Raw genomic sequence first — 18,941 nt, 5'->3', positions numbered from 1 at the left:
CATGTTTCCTGTCCTGATAATTACATCACAATGCCTTCAAGAAAAGACTTCATCATTAATTCTTACACTCTTTGTCTCTCTTCCAAGTAGTGGTCAATCGGCTTTCAATCTTCATGATTTTCATGATCCATAAAGAACATATAAGAAGTTAATATCATTTCCCACACCCAACTTCTCACAACTAGCAGGTGGCACGCGCTAGGTCCCATTTAGTGTATCCTAAAACCATAGGAGTAAAAGACATCTCAATTTTTTATACTAAATGTAAAATCATCTATATAGTTGGATTCTAGTAATAATCAGGTTTCAATTTTGCTAGAATAAAGGATCTTATTTGTCTTCAATATTTCAGGTGGTAGATGCACTTGATCTTGCTAAAGCAAAAATGACAAAGGTTCACCAAAATTTGTCGTGGAAAGTTGTATATAATGTTGTCTCAGTTCCCATTGCAGCTGTTGTACTTCTTCCTCATTCTGATTTTGCAATGATTCCTTCCCTTTCAGGTGAGTTGCGCATAATTGTAGCTATCATCTCTAATATCTACTTCTATATATTAAAAGAGGACTACGGGCAAAAAGAGCAAGAAAAATGCCCTAGAAATGACATATATACCCTCGATTTACAAACAATCTCTACAATACCCTCAGCTCTTCGTTTTCTTTGTGATCTCTAATAATTTCTCCCTGTATATATTGTCCGCCAGCTCTTTGATTTGTTCAACTATTCTCTCCTGGTTTGTGTTTTGTGTTGGGTTGCATAGGAGCGCAGGGCGGTGAAGCGATTGCAGAATGCTGCTCGTAGGGACCCAAGTATTGTTTCTCTTGTATGTCCATGGGATGTCTGAATCAGGTGATCATTGTTCGCTATTAATATTGTTACTGAGACCTAAGTGCAGGTACTCCTTTATGGCGGACAAGTGATTTCATGGAAGAATGAACAAGGAGACGAGCTACTTTTAAGACCACCAAGGTGAGAATATTTCATAAAGCTTACAAAGTTGCTTTTAGGGTTAATACATATTAGTTAGTGCTCTGATAAGATGCTGCTCAAATTTGAGCTTAAAGAGCTTATCGCATCTCATTGTGTGCAGTCTGAGAATAAAATATATAATATAACAAATATATCACTTCATATGAAAGTCAGCATCAAAAGTTACTTAACTTCGCCATGTCCAGAGAGTGCATTCTACATCTTTATTCCATGCACTAGTACAAACTGGACTTTCAGCGTCGGTCAAATAACCCCTAAAGCGTCGGTTAAGTGGCGTGGTAAATGTAGGAGACGCTATAGGTATAGGTCTTTAGCGTCGGTTAAGTAGGCGACGCTATTGTCATGGCAATAGCGTCGTAGCGTCGGTTAACAGAAATGCCGACGCTATAGGCGTGACATTAGCGTCGGTTATCTGAAATGCCGACGCTATAGGTCTAACATCAGCGTCGGTCATTCAGCCAACCGACGCTATAGGTCTGACCAATTGCGTCGGTCATTTGAATAACCGACACTATAGCTCTATATTTAGCGTCGGTTATCTGAAATGCCGACGCTATAATCCTGAGCTACGGCGTCAGCTGTTTAAATAACCGACGCTATAGTCCTGACCTATTGCGTCGGCTGTCTAAATAACCAACGCCTAAAGTATTTTTTTTGAAAAAAAATATTTTTTTAAATATAATATTTTTATTTAATTTGACAATTCACTGGGATCATAAAAATAGACTTAGATTACATTAAAAAAAATGAACCATCAGATCTTATTAATAAAAAAATTTTACATAATTGTTTATTACATTGAAAAATATGCCTCTACAAAGCAATCTATAATGTAAACTTAATAGTTAATAGCCATTTTTATACATTTGAATGCACTATCAACTTTCTCCCGCATGCTGCATGACCACAAACAAGAAGCATTCACATCTTCCTCTCTAACCAAAACCTGGATGGCGACGTCAAGGTCTCTCCTGTTATCAATCTCCTCGAGAAAATTAAGAAGGCACTCAATAGCATCAGGACTTAGACAATCAGCTAATTATCCTGCATCTGGTCATCAAAATTTCCTCAATATATAAGATTTCAGTTGTACTAATTAGCTAACAGAAAGAAGTAAACAAGGACATCAGTGTACCTGCATCGACTAAAATATTTAACCACTTTGTTGCTGCTTTGAACTGAACAGGGAATCAGCTCTGGGAGTCAGCTGAGTTCATGAAGATGCTAAAAAAAACTATCCAAATTATGCATTCTAGAACTTGGCATCAACAAAATGTTAAAAGGACAATAAAACATATTTCACTAAAAATATTGAAGCAAATTTCCCTCGAGAAAGTTATTGCAAGTAATCTTGATGTTAACTTAAATACCACCCGGTAAGAAGTGTAGTTCATCTTCATCTTCTTATATAGTTATGCACATCATAGCAAGTCCAGAACTATATGATAATATATAGACATGGCATTATGGCAACAACAATAAGTGCATGTAAATTATAGATGATATGAAGTATTAGCAAAAGCCTGGCATTAAAATGAGAAGGGTAGTACACGTACTTCATGTTATATAAATAACATCAACAAACTATAGGCACGCAGGAAAACTAGTATCATTTGACATGAAAATATTAAGCTCTTACCTTGGGGGAAGGCAACAAGTTAATATCATTTGAAGCATCAATAACCATCTCAGATATAGTTCTCTGTAGAAACAGAAAAGCAACAAAACTCAGGCTCAAAATAAAACAAAATGTGAAATCTTAAAACGTTATCATGTTCACTGAGAACCTGAATAGTCAATAGATCAGATTCGTGCATAAGTTTACAGTCAAGGGCTTCGAGTAACTGCATATTATGAGGAAATATAAACATAATTATGTGGACAAGAAGATTAGACATGAGAAAAAGATGCAGCCAACAAGTGTATAAGTTCAATTTCATGTATAAGTGTTTGAATTAATTATTTGATTATATGTATGGGAATTTCTAAAGAAGTAGAGGCAGTCAGTATGTAATAGATGCCCACATATAGAGAAACTATTAGGACACTGTCAAAACATTGACGACATCACATAAATAAGTCATAATTAATATATGTTGTTTACCTAAACAATGTAAACAAAATATATTAATTAGGATATTCATGAAAAATCAGAGTAAGATATCGATATTTAGAGATCAAAATTTTTACCAGAGGATGAATTCAGGGACAATGAAAGAGGAAGAGGAGTGACTGATCCAGAGTAACCTTAATGGACATGGCTTCCGCACATCAAAGGGTTTCCCACAAAACTATACAAAGGAACCAATTCAATTTAACATAGTAATTTGTAAATAGACAAATGTAAACTAATTGAGAGCAACATGCATACTTGAATGTTCTTGCTGGAAACATGGGTACAGGACCACTGAGATTATTGAATGACAAATCCCTGAATGACAAGAAACCCCCATTAATCACAATCTCATAAAAAAACCAGTCAGTAGGAGAAACTCTTATGCTTTTTAAAATTGTTAAGTTCATCATTAACACAATTAGAAAGACCAAGGAAAGAGTTTTTAGCATTGTAATACTAAAGATAAGAGTTGAATTAAAAAAGTAATATAATAAAATACCGATCCAGGAGTGACATGCTTAATGGCAACATCTCCTAACTTCTCCAAGTTTAAGGCAGTAAAACAAGCCTGCAAATCAGGAACCAGAAACCGTCCAACAAAACAAGCCCAACGTTAAGATTTTTAATAAATAGACAAATTGGTCTGTTTTTATAAAATTTTAATGACACGTTCTAGACCCCAACATCTAACTCCAGTAAAAATTTCAGAAGCAAAGCACAAATATAAGGTAGCATAACAGGGCCTGGAACAGGACACATAAATCTGTCCAGAATTTTCTGCACACCTCGCACTAAAACATACATATCTTTTAGCTCGTTTAGACATCAAGGAGCACATTTTTACAGAATTATTAAGGATATAAATTGACTCAATGAGCCCAGAATTATGCTACCAAAACAGACCAGCAATAGTCATAAATTTCAGCTTAATTTTATATAGTTCTAAATATTTAATCCACTACTTTAACTCTTAATCCATTCTAAAAAGATATACACCATCATCACACTCGTACACATATTCTCAATTCAAAAGCTTTGATATCCGATCATATACTCTTGTTAATTCAAGTACTCAACTCATCCAATTACACTACTAATTAACGTAGTAATTGCAAAACAAATTCAAATATCAACTAAGCACATATATACAAACCAGAATACACATATATGTATATACAGGCCGCAGATAAGAACACACATATATAAACACAAACTCATATAACCTTACCAATCGGCTTTTCCATAGTCCTGACCACCACTGACTCAACCTTCCTCCTCTTCTGTCCTGCCAAAACCGCGGCGGAGCCGCTTGTTTCCGTCGACCTCGCCAACTCCGGCGAAGCTTCGACCTCATCCCTTCCCTCACCTGAACCTTCGTCAAAACTCTCACCTCCATCTTTCAACGCCACGAAACCCTCGACTATATACTCATCTCCTTTTGCCTCCAACTGTTTTCAACCCCGATTCTAACATCACCTGCCACCGTTGTTCTGCCGCACAATGGAATTACCCAAACCTATATATATATATATATATATATATATATATATATATATAGGCCTTTGTTCTATGGAGAACCATCTTATATGGAGTCTCGTGGAGAACCCCCTCCATTAATCTGGACCGTTAGATCCAAATCAAATCTAACGGCTGTTCATAAACAATGTTCAATTAGGAAACTGACTCTTTCTCTCTCTCGCTCTGTCCGTTATTTTCGTTATTTGCCGTTATTTCATCTCTCTCTCTCTCTATATCTCGCGCGATTTCTGATCTCGCGCGATTGTGATCTCTGCTCTCCATCTCGCTTTCTTTCTATCTCTCAATCTATCTCTCATCATCCTCGCGCTGAATCTTTGTTTCTCCAACTTCGTCGTTGTCAGTGGATTGAAGCTATCGGATATGGAGATTTCGTCAAATCAAACTGTGTTTTGCTCGAATCAAGCTCAGTTTTCCTCAAATCAAGCTAATTTTCGCGAAGTTGCTGACATTCAATCATCATCAGGTTCGAATCAATAGATCTACTTTATGCATAAATAATACTGAAATAAGTTTTTGAAGATAAAAATTTGATTTTTATGGTGCTACTATAGAATCGAATAAGATTTTGTTATTAAATTTTGTTGCCGCTGTAGAATCATATAAGCTTTTCCGAATTATCCGTGTGTGTTGTTGCTGATAGATAATGTTGATGAGATTATATGAGATACTGATGATTATTGTAAGAAACAGCTAGGAACTTTCAAATTTATACTTTTTGTATTCATTTTTTGATGTTTAATATTGTTGTTGTTTGTAGATACTGATGAGTTGTTACCAGTTCCTGATGATTATTCTCATCAGGAACTGACATAGAATCAAATTATGTTAATGAGATGATTATGTTATAGAATCATATAATACAATCAAAATTTTGTATATGAATGCTTCTATTATAGAATCTATAAATTGAATATATATTTTTATTCTCCAATACTGATGAGTTGTTATCAGGTCCTGATGATTATTCTCATCAGGATTTGACATAGAATGAAATTATATTAATGAGATTATTATATTATAGAATCATATGATATATTCAAAATTCTGTATATGTTAGAATGTTATATGATGACATATTTTTTTATTATTTTTGCAGGCAATTCTGTTTGTATTGATGTTGTTGATAATGTTTGTGATACTACTGTTCATGATTTTGTTGAGGATTGCTTAGAAGGTTTTGATGAGTCAATTAGTAGAAGCTCTAAAGTGTGGAATCCTAAAGTTTCTGATGACAAACTTAAACCATATCCTGGTCAACTGTTTAAAGACATTGAGTCGGCTTTTAAGTTCTATACTGATTATGGCAGAGATGGTGGATTTGAGGTTCGTAAATCAACACAAAAAGTCAGGAATGGTATTATAGTTACCAAGTACATAATTTGTTCTAAAGGAGGTCATCACGATACATCCATGACAAAGGATGTTGATGTTAATTCAGAATCATCTCATGCATCAACTAGTGTTCAACTGCAAGTCAAGAGGAGGAAGACGGTGACAAAGAGATGTGACTGTCGAGCAAAAATTATTCTCAAGTACAATGGTTTCAATGCGTATGTTATTTCGTCATTTATCGAAGTTCACAACCATCGTCTAGCATCGCCATCAGGAAAAGAATTTCTACTTTGTAATCGATCTATGACTTCATTTCAGCGCCGATTTGTTCTAGATGCTGCGAAATCAAACATTGGCTCGTATAGAGCTCACAATTTGTTCAAGTCGATATCAGGATCCTACTCTGAAGTTGGGGCAACCGCTGTTGATTTTCAAAACTGGATGAGAGATATAAAATTATATATCGGCAAACATGATTCTGATATGCTGATACAGAAGTTTCAAAACAAAAGGGACGTATCAGATGGAGGATTTTTTTTCGAATATCAGACGGATTCAAACGGTCATCTTACCCGTCTTTTTTGGGCTGATATTCAAGGACGTAGGAGTTATGAAGTATTTGGTGATGTTGTATCTTTTGATGCAACATACCGTACCAATAAGTAAGTTTGATATGCAGTTTAATTTTATTTTGCAAATTATGAGTTTTTTGAATAATTTCATTGTTATCTAATTTTATAATTTTTTTGGTGTGAAAGGTATGGAATGGTATTCGTGCCTTTTATTGGAGTAGATAATCATTGGAAGAGTGTTACTTTTGCTTCTGCATTACTAAATCATGAGGATGCAACAAATTTCACGTGGGCTTGTGAGATGTTTCTTCAAGCATTTGGCCGTCCACCAAAATGTATAATAACTGATCAGTGTCTTGGGATGAAAGTTGCAATTTCTAACACATTCCCACATTCTATTCATCGTTATTGTATGTGGCATATAATGCAAAAGTTCCCTGCCAAGGTATAATCATCCTTGATTCTATTGTAGAATTTATTGATTTATCTTATTACATATTTGTATGAAAATGTTTTAGGAAAAAATTCCACTTCAGAATCATATATTGTATTATTTTAAGTTAATTTTTTGTTATTTATGATTAATTCTCTGCATGGTCCCTTATCAGTTGTTTTTGATATTGTGAATGTAGGTTGGTCCTGTGTTCTGTGCAGAAACGGGATTTATGGAAAAACTCAATAAGTTTGTTTGGTCATCACATTTGACTGTTCCTGAGTTTGAAAAAGGTTGGGATGATGTGCTTAAGGAATTTGGATTAAGTGAACATGTCTGGTTGAAAGAGATATATGCAATGAGGGAATCATGGATTCCTGCTTTCTTTGCAGACAAGCCAATGGGAGCCTTATTGAGAACAACCTCAAGGTCAGAGAGCAGTAATTTCTACTTTAATCATTTCGTCCAAAAAGGGGATACTCTTTCAGAGTTCTACTTGTGTTATGAGAGTGCTATTGACAAACAAATTCATGACCAAAACAAATTGAACACCACTGACAAGAATTGTATTCCACAATCTATTACTGAGAAGGCTATTGAAAAGCATGCAGCTTGCCTTTATACTCGAACTATGTTTTATAAGGTTCAAAAACAAATAAAAGCCAGTTGCTTTCATATCAGTCTTGGTGGGCAACCAATTGTTACTGATGGCGTGAATAAATATTTACTTTGTGATAAGAGCTTGAATGGTAAGTTGTTTGAGGTTGAATTTTGTTTGTCAACATATGATATTAGCTGTTCCTGCAAGCTGTTTACCAGAGTAGGCTATCTGTGTCGTCATTGTTTCTATTGTTTGAGTTTGTGGGGTGTTGATAAAATCCCACATCAGTTCATATCTAAGCGTTGGATGAGGAATGCAGAGAGATTTTGCAAATTGAAGTTTACTGATGAAAGCGAATGTGCTACTGATGGGCATATCACTAGAGAAATTGCAATGAGGATATGGACAGAGTATCAAGCTTGTGTTGATAATGTTTGCAATAACCTGAAAGGTTTAGAGTATTTGTTGGATGAGATGAAGTGTTTGAGGATTAGAGTTGAAGAGAAATTTGATAAACGTCCGGCAACAAAAGATGATATGCTGGAAGAGATTTTTGGTGTGAGGCCTTCAGGTTCAAGTAATGTACTTCCACCACTGCCAAGTAACAACAAAGGATGTCGTAAAAGAATTGTTGGTGGTGCAGAGTTAAGTCGTGATGGGAAGAAAAGACCAACCAGGACATGTAAATTTTGTCATACTCTTGGGTATCATGATTCACGCAACTGTCCGAAGAAACTCCTTGTTAATCAGCAGATTCCAACTATTCCTAATATACAAGTATCTGTTAGTCCTAGCTTCTACTCTCAGAATATGACTAGTTAGTATGTATAGTTAGTAGTTACTCTCAAAATGTAGATATGTTTTGTGTTGTTAGTATTTTGTGATGAAGAAATATTGTTGTTTGGCGATTCAGAATGTGAAGAATTTTAATATTTTTGATATAATCAGTATTTTTTTTATTAGATTAATTTTGTGTATTGATTTTTCAAGTATCATTGTGTTGGAGTTGATTTGTTGATTCTAATGTAGAGTCAGTTGACTTGTCATGTTGTAATACTGATGAAAAATACTGATGTATCTATTCCTGATGCACAAAAAACTATTCTAGAGACAGTGATTTCTAATTGACTCTATAGTTGCATCATAGTATATGAATTATAAAATACTGATGTAGTAATCAAATACTGATGAAACACATGAATAATATAGAATATTATTTTATTTTATTTTTTTGCTTCTAAAGTGGAATCAACTACATTTATTAAAAAAAAAACTGGCAATATTTGGTTATGTTATAGAATCAGACTTTATATGTCTATTTTTTATGTTTTATTTTTCAAAATATCTTTTATTATGAACATGGTTAAGTATGAACAAGTACAAATATATGATTTTATTTTATTGCTTCTATCAAGGGACCAAGATGCACAAATTAACAATGATAATTACTGATGCAAAAATTAATGATGAAAAATAATACTTACAGATGGAGACAAAGAATGATTTATAGATCTTCTGTTCTTTGTTCATTTACAACTTGAAAAACATTGCTTTCACTTAGAAATCTTGCAAGACGTTTATCCTCCCTTGATTTCAGATATTTGATCAGTTTGTCTTTCAAGATTTTCTGTTCTTCATCATCATCATCTATTTGAAATAGAGCTGCTCTGATGGTTGTGTTTGTACTGAATTGAAACTTGATTTCATCAAAACTGATATACGTAGGCATTGTCCCTCTTGGATTAAGATGCAGATATTTTGAACCTTCTGAATCCGAAACCTTTGCACTCTTCTTTTGCATAGGGACTTCTTTTAGCGAGTAATCAGTATAACTTGGAGTGTATTCACCAGTATAAGATCCATCTCCATCCACCATTCTTCTTCTTATAGTATTCAGGATCATCCTAGACCATAGGGCTGTTGTTTCATTTGTCACTCTTAGTAAATACTGTACAAACTTTAGCTCCTTATTGGACTTGATTAAGAGATCTTCAATTGGCAGCACCCTGGTTGTATTATCATGTAGAAAATATATCATTTTCTGCTTTATGTCCTTTGTATCCCAGTGATCCTCAACAATGGCTACACTTTCAATTTTCTCAAGATGTTCTGCAGTTAACTTCTCATCAGGACTATCTTTAAGGGGACATGGATTAATGTAGATTGCATTCTCATATTTAATTAAATGAGAACCAAGTCCAGCTTTTGTGGAATGACTAATCAATTTTAAGTCAGAAATTCTAATCTTTGAGGTTGCTCCTTTAATAGAAGGCATTTCAGTCATCATTCCTCCAGAGATGAAGTTTATTTGTCTCTGAGCCATGCTGTCATTATTCATTTCTCTGTTTCTACGCCTTTGATCTTTTAGTATCTTTTCTGCTCTGGGGCAGTGACTCATTGGGAGGTCAGATTTCAGCCTAGAAGGATCATCCCAGATCTTGCGATTTGATTTCAACACTTTACGCAGATAAAAATTTTCATTCGCCCGAACCTTTCTTTGAATTTCTCTTTCTCGTTTGTCAACTTTCTTCACTTCTACATCATCTTCTTCATAATAGCTTTCTAGATATACATAAGCCACTATGGTCTCAATACTTTTCATGTAGTCAGCATCCTTAATAACACCATGAATATTCCCAGAATCATTAACATTTTGTTGTACCGCGTCAGTAACTTTGTAGTGAGCAACTGAAGTCACATCTTCAATTACTTTGACAGTTTTTGCCTGTATGACAAGTCCAATTACTAAAACAGTTTCAGCATCAGAAATTTTTTTGGGAATTAAATCAGTTACCAAATCATTAGCAAATAAGTTGTCATTAAACGTGCCAAGTTTTAATAATTGTATTTTACCTGAATTTCAGGATCATTGCCCAACTCAGTTTCAGCATGAGGAACATTTTCATGGACAATTTCTTCACCAGCATCCAAAATATCTTTAGAAATTGGCTTTTCAGGATCTGAGGTTATTTCAGGATTTTGAAGAGAAGCATTTTGCTGTACGCCAAGTGCAACGAACAACATATTATTAGTATCAGGAATACTGTCAGGATTGGAAATACTGTTGATGTCAATTTCATTCTATAAGAGAATCATGTCTTAAGAGTGAAATACTGTGAGGATTGAGTGAAGTACTGTCAGGATTGGAAATACTGATGATGTCAATTTGATTATATAAGAGAATTATGTATTAAGAGTTAAATACTGTCAGGATTGAGTGAAATAATGTCAGGACTGAAAATACTGATGATGTCAATTTGATTTAATAAGAAAATTATGTCTTAAGAGTTAAATACTGATGATTTCAATCTAGTTCTATAAGAGAATCATGTCTTAAGAGTTAAATGCATATATAAAATACTGCCAAGATCAAAATACTGATGATCTTAATTTGATAGCTGTGAAACACAGTCAGTATCAAAATACTGTCAGGAAAGGAAATACTGATGATGCTAAATATGATTCTAGAAGATATTCATGTATCATTACTTAAAGGAATGGAATGTTTTCCAAATGACTCTAACACAGAATCATAATTTTTTACAAATCAGCATTGATTCATTATAGTCAATAACCATCTGCTATTTGAAAGTAAAATGAATAATTGGATTTACCTGAATTTTAGGATCATTGCCTAATTCAGTTTCAGCATGAGGAACAATTTCAGGGACAATTTCTTCACCAGCATTCAAAATATCTTTAGAAATTGTCTTCTCAGGATCTGAGTTCATATCAGGATTTTGAAGAGAAGCATTTTGCTGTACGCCAAGTGCAATGAATAACATATTATTAGCATCAGGAATATATTCTAGATTGATATGTCCATTAGTAACTGTCAACTAATCAAGAATTTAAACATTATGGTTTACCTGTTTTGAATCTTTTGATTTTCTATTTCTAATCAATTTATTCTCTTCTTCTTTATCAATTGCAACTTCTAAGGCATCATTATATTGAACAACTTTTGGAATTGGAATTGATGTTGAAGGAATTGGATTTTCTTGAGTTGCGATCTTTATTGTAGTACTTGTTTCCTCATTTGATTCATTTTCTTCGATCTGTTTCTGACCTCTTCCTCTTCCTTTTCCTCTTCCTCTTCCTCTTCCTCTTCCTCTCCCTTTACCTCTTCCTGAGTCCTCCTGACCTTCTCCAGCTTTCAATTCTTTATACCTTTCTTCTTGAAGTATCCTATATTCTTCCTCAGTCAAGTCTGCATTATCTTCAGCTATAGCAATAATTGTTGCTCTTTGTTCATTTATATTTAAAGCCTTCTCACTGTTTGCATACAGCAAGACTTCTTCTCCATCATTAGTTTTGAATTTCTGAAAATACTTGGCGGCCTCTTCAGCATTATCAATTATCTTGTAATCATCGTTAGTACCTTGAATTTATACACAAACTACGTTAAGCTCAACATCAATTTTTAATAAAGGCATGATATACATATGCATCTATCGTAGAAGCACAACTACACAAATTTTGATTGCATTACAGAACATTAATTTAAAAAAAAAAAAGCATTAATTTCAGACAAAAATTATATCACAAAAGAACATTAATGCTTCTACCCTGGAACCATAATTTTAAAGAATATGATTAACACCCTAAACTTTTAAATAACACACATAAATCAAATTGATTAGATAATTTGTATATAGAATCTATATTATGAAAAAAATTTCAGTCTTAAAAACATATATGCATGTAGAATCATACCAAACCTATAAAACACATACATATGCATATATCTTATACAACTTTTCACAAAAATACAAGTCAAAATTCAAGGAATAATTAGTACCTTTGAGGAGAACCTTCTCATTTTCCCCCTCGTCTTTATCAATTTTTTGATCATCATTTTTTTGATAACTGATTAAATCCAAACAAACTGGTTCCTCATTTGAATCATTTTGTTTGATTTGTTTCTGACCTCTTCCTCTTCCTCTTCCTCTTCCTCTCCCTCTCCCTCTCCCTTTCCCTCTTCCTGAATCCTTCTGACCTTCTCCAGCTTGCAATTCATTATACCTTTCTTGTTGAAGTATCCTGTATTCTTCCTCACTCATGTCTGGATCATCTTCAGCCATAGCAACAGTTGTTGCTCTTTGTTCATTTATATTCAGAGCCTTCTCACTGTTTGCATACAGCAAGACTTCTTCTCCATCATTGGTTTTGAATTTTTGAAAATAATTGGCGGCCTCTTCAGTATTATAAATTATCTTGTCATCATCATTAGTTCCTTGAATTTATACACAAACTACGTTAACCTCAATATCAATTTTTAATAAAGGCATGATATACATATGCATCTATTGTAGAAGCACAACTACACAAATTTTGATTGCATTACTGAACATTAATTTTAAAACAAAAAAAAAACATTAATTTCATACATAAATTATTTCACAAAAGAACATTAATGCCTATACCTTGGAACCATAATTTTAAAATATATGATTCACAACCTAAACTTTTAAATAACACACATAAATCAAATTGATTAGATAATTTGTATATAGAATCTAAATTATGAAAATAATTAAATCTTAAAAACATATATGCATGTAGAACATATCAAACCTATAAAACACATACACACGCATATATCTTCTACAACTTTTCACAATAATACAAGTCAGAATTAAAGGAATGATTAGTACCTTTCTGGACATTTTCATCATTTTCCATAAGCTTCTCATGTTCCCCCTCGTCTTTATTAATTGCTTGATCAGCATTATGTTGATAAGAGAATGGGATTAAATCCCAACAAACTGGTTCAGCAGCATCAGTGTTTATTTCCTTTTCAGTTTGAACTCCTGAATCACGCTTTTCAATGCCCTCTGGAGTAACTACCTTCTTGCCTTTGAGCAATTGAAGAATTTCATCAAGTTTCCCTGTAATATCTGTGAATTTTGATTCAAGACTATCTACTCTCATAGACAAAGTGGTCATCTCACTTTTTGTTGCGAAAGTGTTTTCTGAAGATTTGATATTTTCTTGCAGCTTATCTGTTACAGTATGCAAATCTTTGAGCTCAGACCTAAGACCTTGGTGTAGTATTGTTGTTGCTTCCATTTTTTTCTTTAAGTCTGAGCTGTCAAAAGATATTTGCTCTTGCATAAATTTGCTGCTGCTTCCAGAAATACTTTTCCTTGAAATTCTAAGAACTTCAGCCAACTCTGGGTCAGACTCATCTTCAGAGGAATCAGAATTGTCATGGACATCTTCATCTTCGACAATAGGATTTTTTCCCTTGTCATTTTTGTCCGTTTTTGTTGTAGTTGTAGCTTCATCAGGAACTGACATAGAATGAAATTTATGTTAATGAGATGATTATGTTATAGAATCATATAATACAATCATAATTCTGTATATGAATGCTTCTATTACAGAATCTATAAATTGTTTTTAAATTTTTATTCTCCAATACTGATGATCTGTTAACAGTTCCTGATGATTACTCTCATCAGGAACTGACAGGGTGAAATTATCTTAATTAGATGATTATATTATAGAGTCATATGATAGAATCAAAATTCTGTATATGAATGCTTCTATTACAGAATCTATAAATTTGTTTATAGATTTGTATTCTCCAATACTGATGAGATGTTAACAGTTGCTGATGATTATTCTCATCAGGAACTGACATAAAATGGAATTATCTTAATTAGATGATTATATTATAGAATCATATGATAGAAATAAAATTCTGTATATGAATGCTTCTATTACAGAATCTATAATTTGTTTATAGATTTGTATTCTCCAATACTGATGAGATGTTAACAGTTGCTGATGATTATTCTCATCAGGAGCTGACATAGAATGAAATTATCTTAGTTAGGTGATTATATTATATGATCATATGATAGAATCAAAATTCTTTATATGAATGCTTCTATTACAGAATCTATACATTGTATATAAATTTTTATTCTCCAAAAGTGATGAACTGTTACCAGTTCCTGATGAATATCCTCATCAGGAACTGACATAGAATGAAATTATCTTAATGAGATGATTATACTATAGAATCATATGAAAAAATCTATAAATACATATAGAATTTGATACTAATAACTGTTTGGCAAAAAGAGTATGCATTGAATCATATAAAATTATCCATTCTATATAAATAAACCATTTAATGAAAATCATGCTTGATATTTAAATTCTTACTTTGAAGATTTTTCTCTACAGGAACTTCATGAATAGGGTTCACACTGATTAGAGGTTGATAAATGACCATATCCAAATTTCCAGCTGCTTCCTGTAATTGAGTTGAAACCTCTTGCGTCATAATCGGTTCTTCAGTGTCAGCAATTTCAGTTGTCTTGTTCATGTTTTGAATCATCATTTCATCAAGTTCAGGAAGGGGATTGACTTTTTCCTCAACAAGTTCATTGAATTGTAATGTAGGAACGTAGTTTGAGCACTTCACAAGTCTTTTCCTCTTATACACATTGGTCTCTGCCTTTTTCCCAGAATTTGCAGGATCAATCGTTTCTGTATTGCTGATATTCACTGAAGGAGGTGTGCTTTCATCACGATCTGAATCAACATCCAGAATTCTAAGCTTCCTTTTTCTAGGAGGTTTCTGCATTTGTGTATCTCTTGAGTCCATCTCTTTTTTTTATTATCTGATGCCATTCCTGATGCCACAACCTTCTTTTTTTTACTTTTGATTTCTGTTTGGAGATGTCCTTGATTTTTCTCTTTGGGCTTTGACGAATTGGTGAACTGTCTAGTGCCATATCAGTAGTTGATGATGGAACACTAGTAGTAACCAAATTATATTTTTCTGTCATGTTTGTGCTAAGAAATTGCCACACTTCTTTAGGAACGAAACATTCACCTTCTAAATTATTTTTCTTATCACCATTTATTATGGCTTTAATCCCTGTTTCTGAAATCTTACTAATAGGTACTAATTCATCATCAGGAAAATCAGCAGAGGGGCACATATGATTGAAAATCAACTGTAAAAACCTAACATAACAGATATACTTAAGCTTATCCTCTTTTCTAGTACCTATCAAGTTAAGGATGAAATTTCCATAATCAAACACAGTGTTGTAGATAAGAGAATACCCAATTTCAAGTGATCCTGATGGAATAGCATCAAAGTTTGAAACCTTGTTCAAGAAGCATCTAGTGATACAATCAAAGTACAAGTTCCATTGCTTCTTCAGGCGAGATCTCTGCAGTACTCCAATCCTGTCAGGATCACCATTATATCCCAGTAATTTCAAAAACGCAATAAGCACATCAGCTGTAATATATTCTGGAGTTTTTTCTTCTAATTTTGGAAGATGCAGTGCTTCCTCCACCACCTCCGGTGTGATGACATACTCCTTGCCATTGTAATTGAACGTCAATTTTGATTTCTCTGTTTGGCCTCCATTTATAAACTTTAAAGTGCTCCAAATTTGCATTACACTTTTGAAAGTAACCTTAGTAGGTTGAGTCAATGCGTAATAAATTGGACTACAAGTCAAAAAGTCTATAATGATATGAAAATCATCAGGAAACACAGATTTCTCTAAAGGAGCACAGAAATTGTTTGGGGCAAACTCGTACCCTTTTATCGAACACTTGGTGTTCATGAAAGGAGAGGTCTGCATTTTGATGAAGTTAGTGAAATGTGATTTAGATTTTACTAGAATTTGAAGATTGAAGATGTTAATCTGAAAGAGATGAGAAAGCTTAGTTGGAGAATTGAATTTGAAAACCGTCGATTGTGTAGTGGAGTGGAAGTTATGAAAGAGTGTGTTAAGTTGGTTCTGTACTTTCTGATAAATGCTGATTGGTTTTCCCGCTTCTTTGTTTTTTTTAAAATTAGCGCACTTTTGTTTGTTTTGAATTATTTGTTTAGGGGAAAGAAATTCTTAATTTATTACTTAAATTTAAATTTTAAATAAATATTATTTAATGAATTTTTTGTAATAATTATTTTTAGCATTTGGTAAATAAATTTAGTCTTACAGGCAAGAAACCAGTCTAATAAAATTAATTTAAAATCGTTAACATTTGGGGTTTATGGTTTGGGTTTTAGAATAATTAATTTCTACTGTATATTAAATTGCCCGACGGTTAGGGTTTAGGATTGAGGGTGTAGGGCCGGTAGGCCCTACTCCCTCGAGCCTAAACCCTAATTAAGGCGAGGCTGAAGGGCCGAAGGCCCTGAAGCCGAGACGTAGGCGGAATAAATAAATTTAAAATCGTTAACATTTGGGGTTTATGGTTTGGGTTTTAGAATAATTGATTCCTACTGTATATTAAATTGCCCGACGGTTAGGGTTTAGGATTGAGGGTGTAGGGCCGGTAGGCCCTACTCCCTCGAGCCTAAACCCTAATTAAGGCGAGGCTGAAGGGCCGAAGGCCCTGAAGCCGAGACGTAGGCGGAATAAATAAATTTAAAATCGTTAACATTTGGGGTTTATGGTTTGGGTTTTAGAATAATTAATTCCTACTGTATATTAAATTGCCCGACGGTTAGGGTTTAGGATTGAGGGTGTAGGGCCGGTAGGCCCTACTCCCTCGAGCCTTAACCCTAATTAAGGCGAGGCTGAAGGGCCGAAGGCCCTGAAGCCGAGACGTAGGCGGAATAAATAAATTTGAAATCGTTAACATTTGGGGTTTATGGTTTGGGTTTTAGAATAATTAATTCCTACTGTATATTAAATTGCCCGACGGTTAGGGTTTAGGATTGAGGGTGTAGGGCCGGTAGGCCCTACTCCCTCGAGCCTAAACCCTAATTAAGGCGAGGCTGAAGGGCCGAAGGCCCTGAAGCCGAGACGTAGGCGGAATAAATAAATTTGAAATCGTTAACATTTGGGGTTTATGGTTTGGGTTTTAGAATAATTAATTCCTACTGTATATTTTATTATTTAAATAAAAACATTATTACAATTGTTAATAATTTTTTGTGTTTTTTTTGGTTTTAAGAAAGATAAGTTTTAAAACTAAATAAAATCATACATGGTTTTTATTAAATTATTTGTTTTATTCATAATTACTAATTTAAATCATAGATAATATAAACGGTCGTTTGGATGAAAATGAAAATCATAAGTTTGCTTCTGTTACGGAATCATAATTACTTGCACCAGTATTCATGCTTCTTCCCAACCCGTATTGATTAAATGTTCCTCCTCCTTTTAAATAAATGTCTCTTCAGTTCTTTAATACACTATTCTATAAAAAGGCATGCATGTAAGCCTACTGTAACACTCATATCAGAAACCCTTTCTTATCTAAAACCTTTCATCTTCTTCTCCAACCCTTTTGTTTTTTGAAAATGTCTCTCTCTGACGGTTCCGTCCGCATCTGCCAGCGCTGCTTCAGCGTCACTGTTTGGGGTGTTCGCTACCATGTTCTCAGCCTCCCTGATGAGGTTGTTGAAGAAATGGACTTCGAGACACATCTCGAGGTCCAGTTTCTGACAATGAACTGCTACCTTCATGAGGAGCGCCTCCGTGAAGAAGCCGAGGCAAGGAGGCTTGCTGCCATCAGACGCCGCGAATGGATCATTCGATTCGCGGGGATGATGTCCAGTATCCTCCACAAGCAGGAGGAGGAGGAGAAGAAGGCAGAGGAAGAGTCTTCTAGTTGATAGGGCTAGATAGGTCTTCCTTTATGTACTGTCTTCTTTTTAAATATATTATTATTAATGAAAAATGAATGTTTGATTGCATCTAATCTTTTTTGGTATGTTGTGTTTTTGAATAATTTATTTAATCTATTGTGGTTGATTAAGTATAAAAGCCAATGGTATAATCATCGATTGCTATGAAAATAAAAGTCGAAGACGAAAGAAGTAAAAGTTACACAATGGAAATATTTTCATTAATAGAAGCCCGTGATGGGGCGAGGAGTTACAAGCAAAGTTACAAGCAAACGACTTAGTAGTCGTTATCAGTTTTATCCCTTAAGAAGGAGTTCTCCATCTTCAACTCCTTCACTTCTTCCTGCAGCTCATCTATTTTGTCTTCAAGGCGGTCGTTTCGCCTTTCAAGCATCCTTATCCTCGCCTGAAGCTCGGTGATGAGGACCTGAAGTTCGCCTAAGGTTGGGCGAGGAGGAGGCGGAGGAACCGCGTTCGGATCTGGCATAAGTGGCGGAGGATCAGACTCCACTGCCCTATCAAACTCGGCGAGAAGATCTTTAGCAGACATGGTGAGATGGTGATGAAGAAGTGAGAAAAAGTAAACTGAGATGAAACTCTATTTAAAGAAAACAAGAGACTCTCTGAATTCTGACTTCGTTTTCAGTGAAATACAAAATTTTAGCATCATAAGTAAAATTGAATTTCAACACATTAACTTTACTCATCAAAACACAAAAACCATGGGTATC

General features: G+C 34.2%; 2 protein-coding genes across 6 annotated transcripts in view; one reads left to right on the top strand and one right to left on the bottom strand.

Annotated features, from left to right (window-relative positions):
- Window positions 1–1,722: 1,722 nt before the first annotated feature.
- LOC108216803 (uncharacterized) overlaps window positions 1,723–18,941 on the bottom strand; it is a 31,903-nt gene continuing 14,684 nt past the window's right edge. Inside the window, exons 2-9 of one of the 5 annotated variants that reach the window (XM_064091289.1) lie at window positions 4,335–4,622; window positions 3,611–3,674; window positions 3,362–3,422; window positions 3,181–3,281; window positions 2,778–2,834; window positions 2,630–2,692; window positions 2,126–2,428; window positions 1,723–2,040 (exon numbers count right to left, since the gene is read on the bottom strand). In XM_064091289.1, coding sequence (XP_063947359.1) covers window positions 3,239–3,281; window positions 3,362–3,422; window positions 3,611–3,674; window positions 4,335–4,502 — 336 coding nt within the window. In that variant the 5' untranslated portion in view covers window positions 4,503–4,622 and the 3' untranslated portion in view covers window positions 1,723–2,040; window positions 2,126–2,428; window positions 2,630–2,692; window positions 2,778–2,834; window positions 3,181–3,238. Of the gene's footprint in view, window positions 2,041–2,125; window positions 2,693–2,777; window positions 2,835–3,180; window positions 3,282–3,361; window positions 3,423–3,605; window positions 3,675–4,334; window positions 4,623–18,941 lie in introns of all 5 variants that reach the window. The other 4 variants (XM_064091290.1, XM_064091291.1, XM_064091292.1 and 1 more) reach the window with 4 other exon arrangements.
- Window positions 4,611–8,413, top strand: LOC135151989 (protein FAR1-RELATED SEQUENCE 5-like). The gene is made up of 4 exons (XM_064091287.1): window positions 4,611–5,108; window positions 5,742–6,639; window positions 6,736–6,994; window positions 7,182–8,413. Exons 1-4 carry the CDS (start codon window positions 5,006–5,008, stop codon window positions 8,403–8,405), a joined length of 2,484 nt encoding a protein of 827 aa, XP_063947357.1. The 5' UTR covers window positions 4,611–5,005; the 3' UTR covers window positions 8,406–8,413.

This window comes from Daucus carota, chromosome 4 (genome assembly GCF_001625215.2).
Source record: "Daucus carota subsp. sativus chromosome 4, DH1 v3.0, whole genome shotgun sequence".
Taxonomy (NCBI): Eukaryota; Viridiplantae; Streptophyta; class Magnoliopsida; order Apiales; family Apiaceae; genus Daucus; species Daucus carota.
This window is presented reverse-complemented; position numbering and strand designations above follow the sequence as displayed.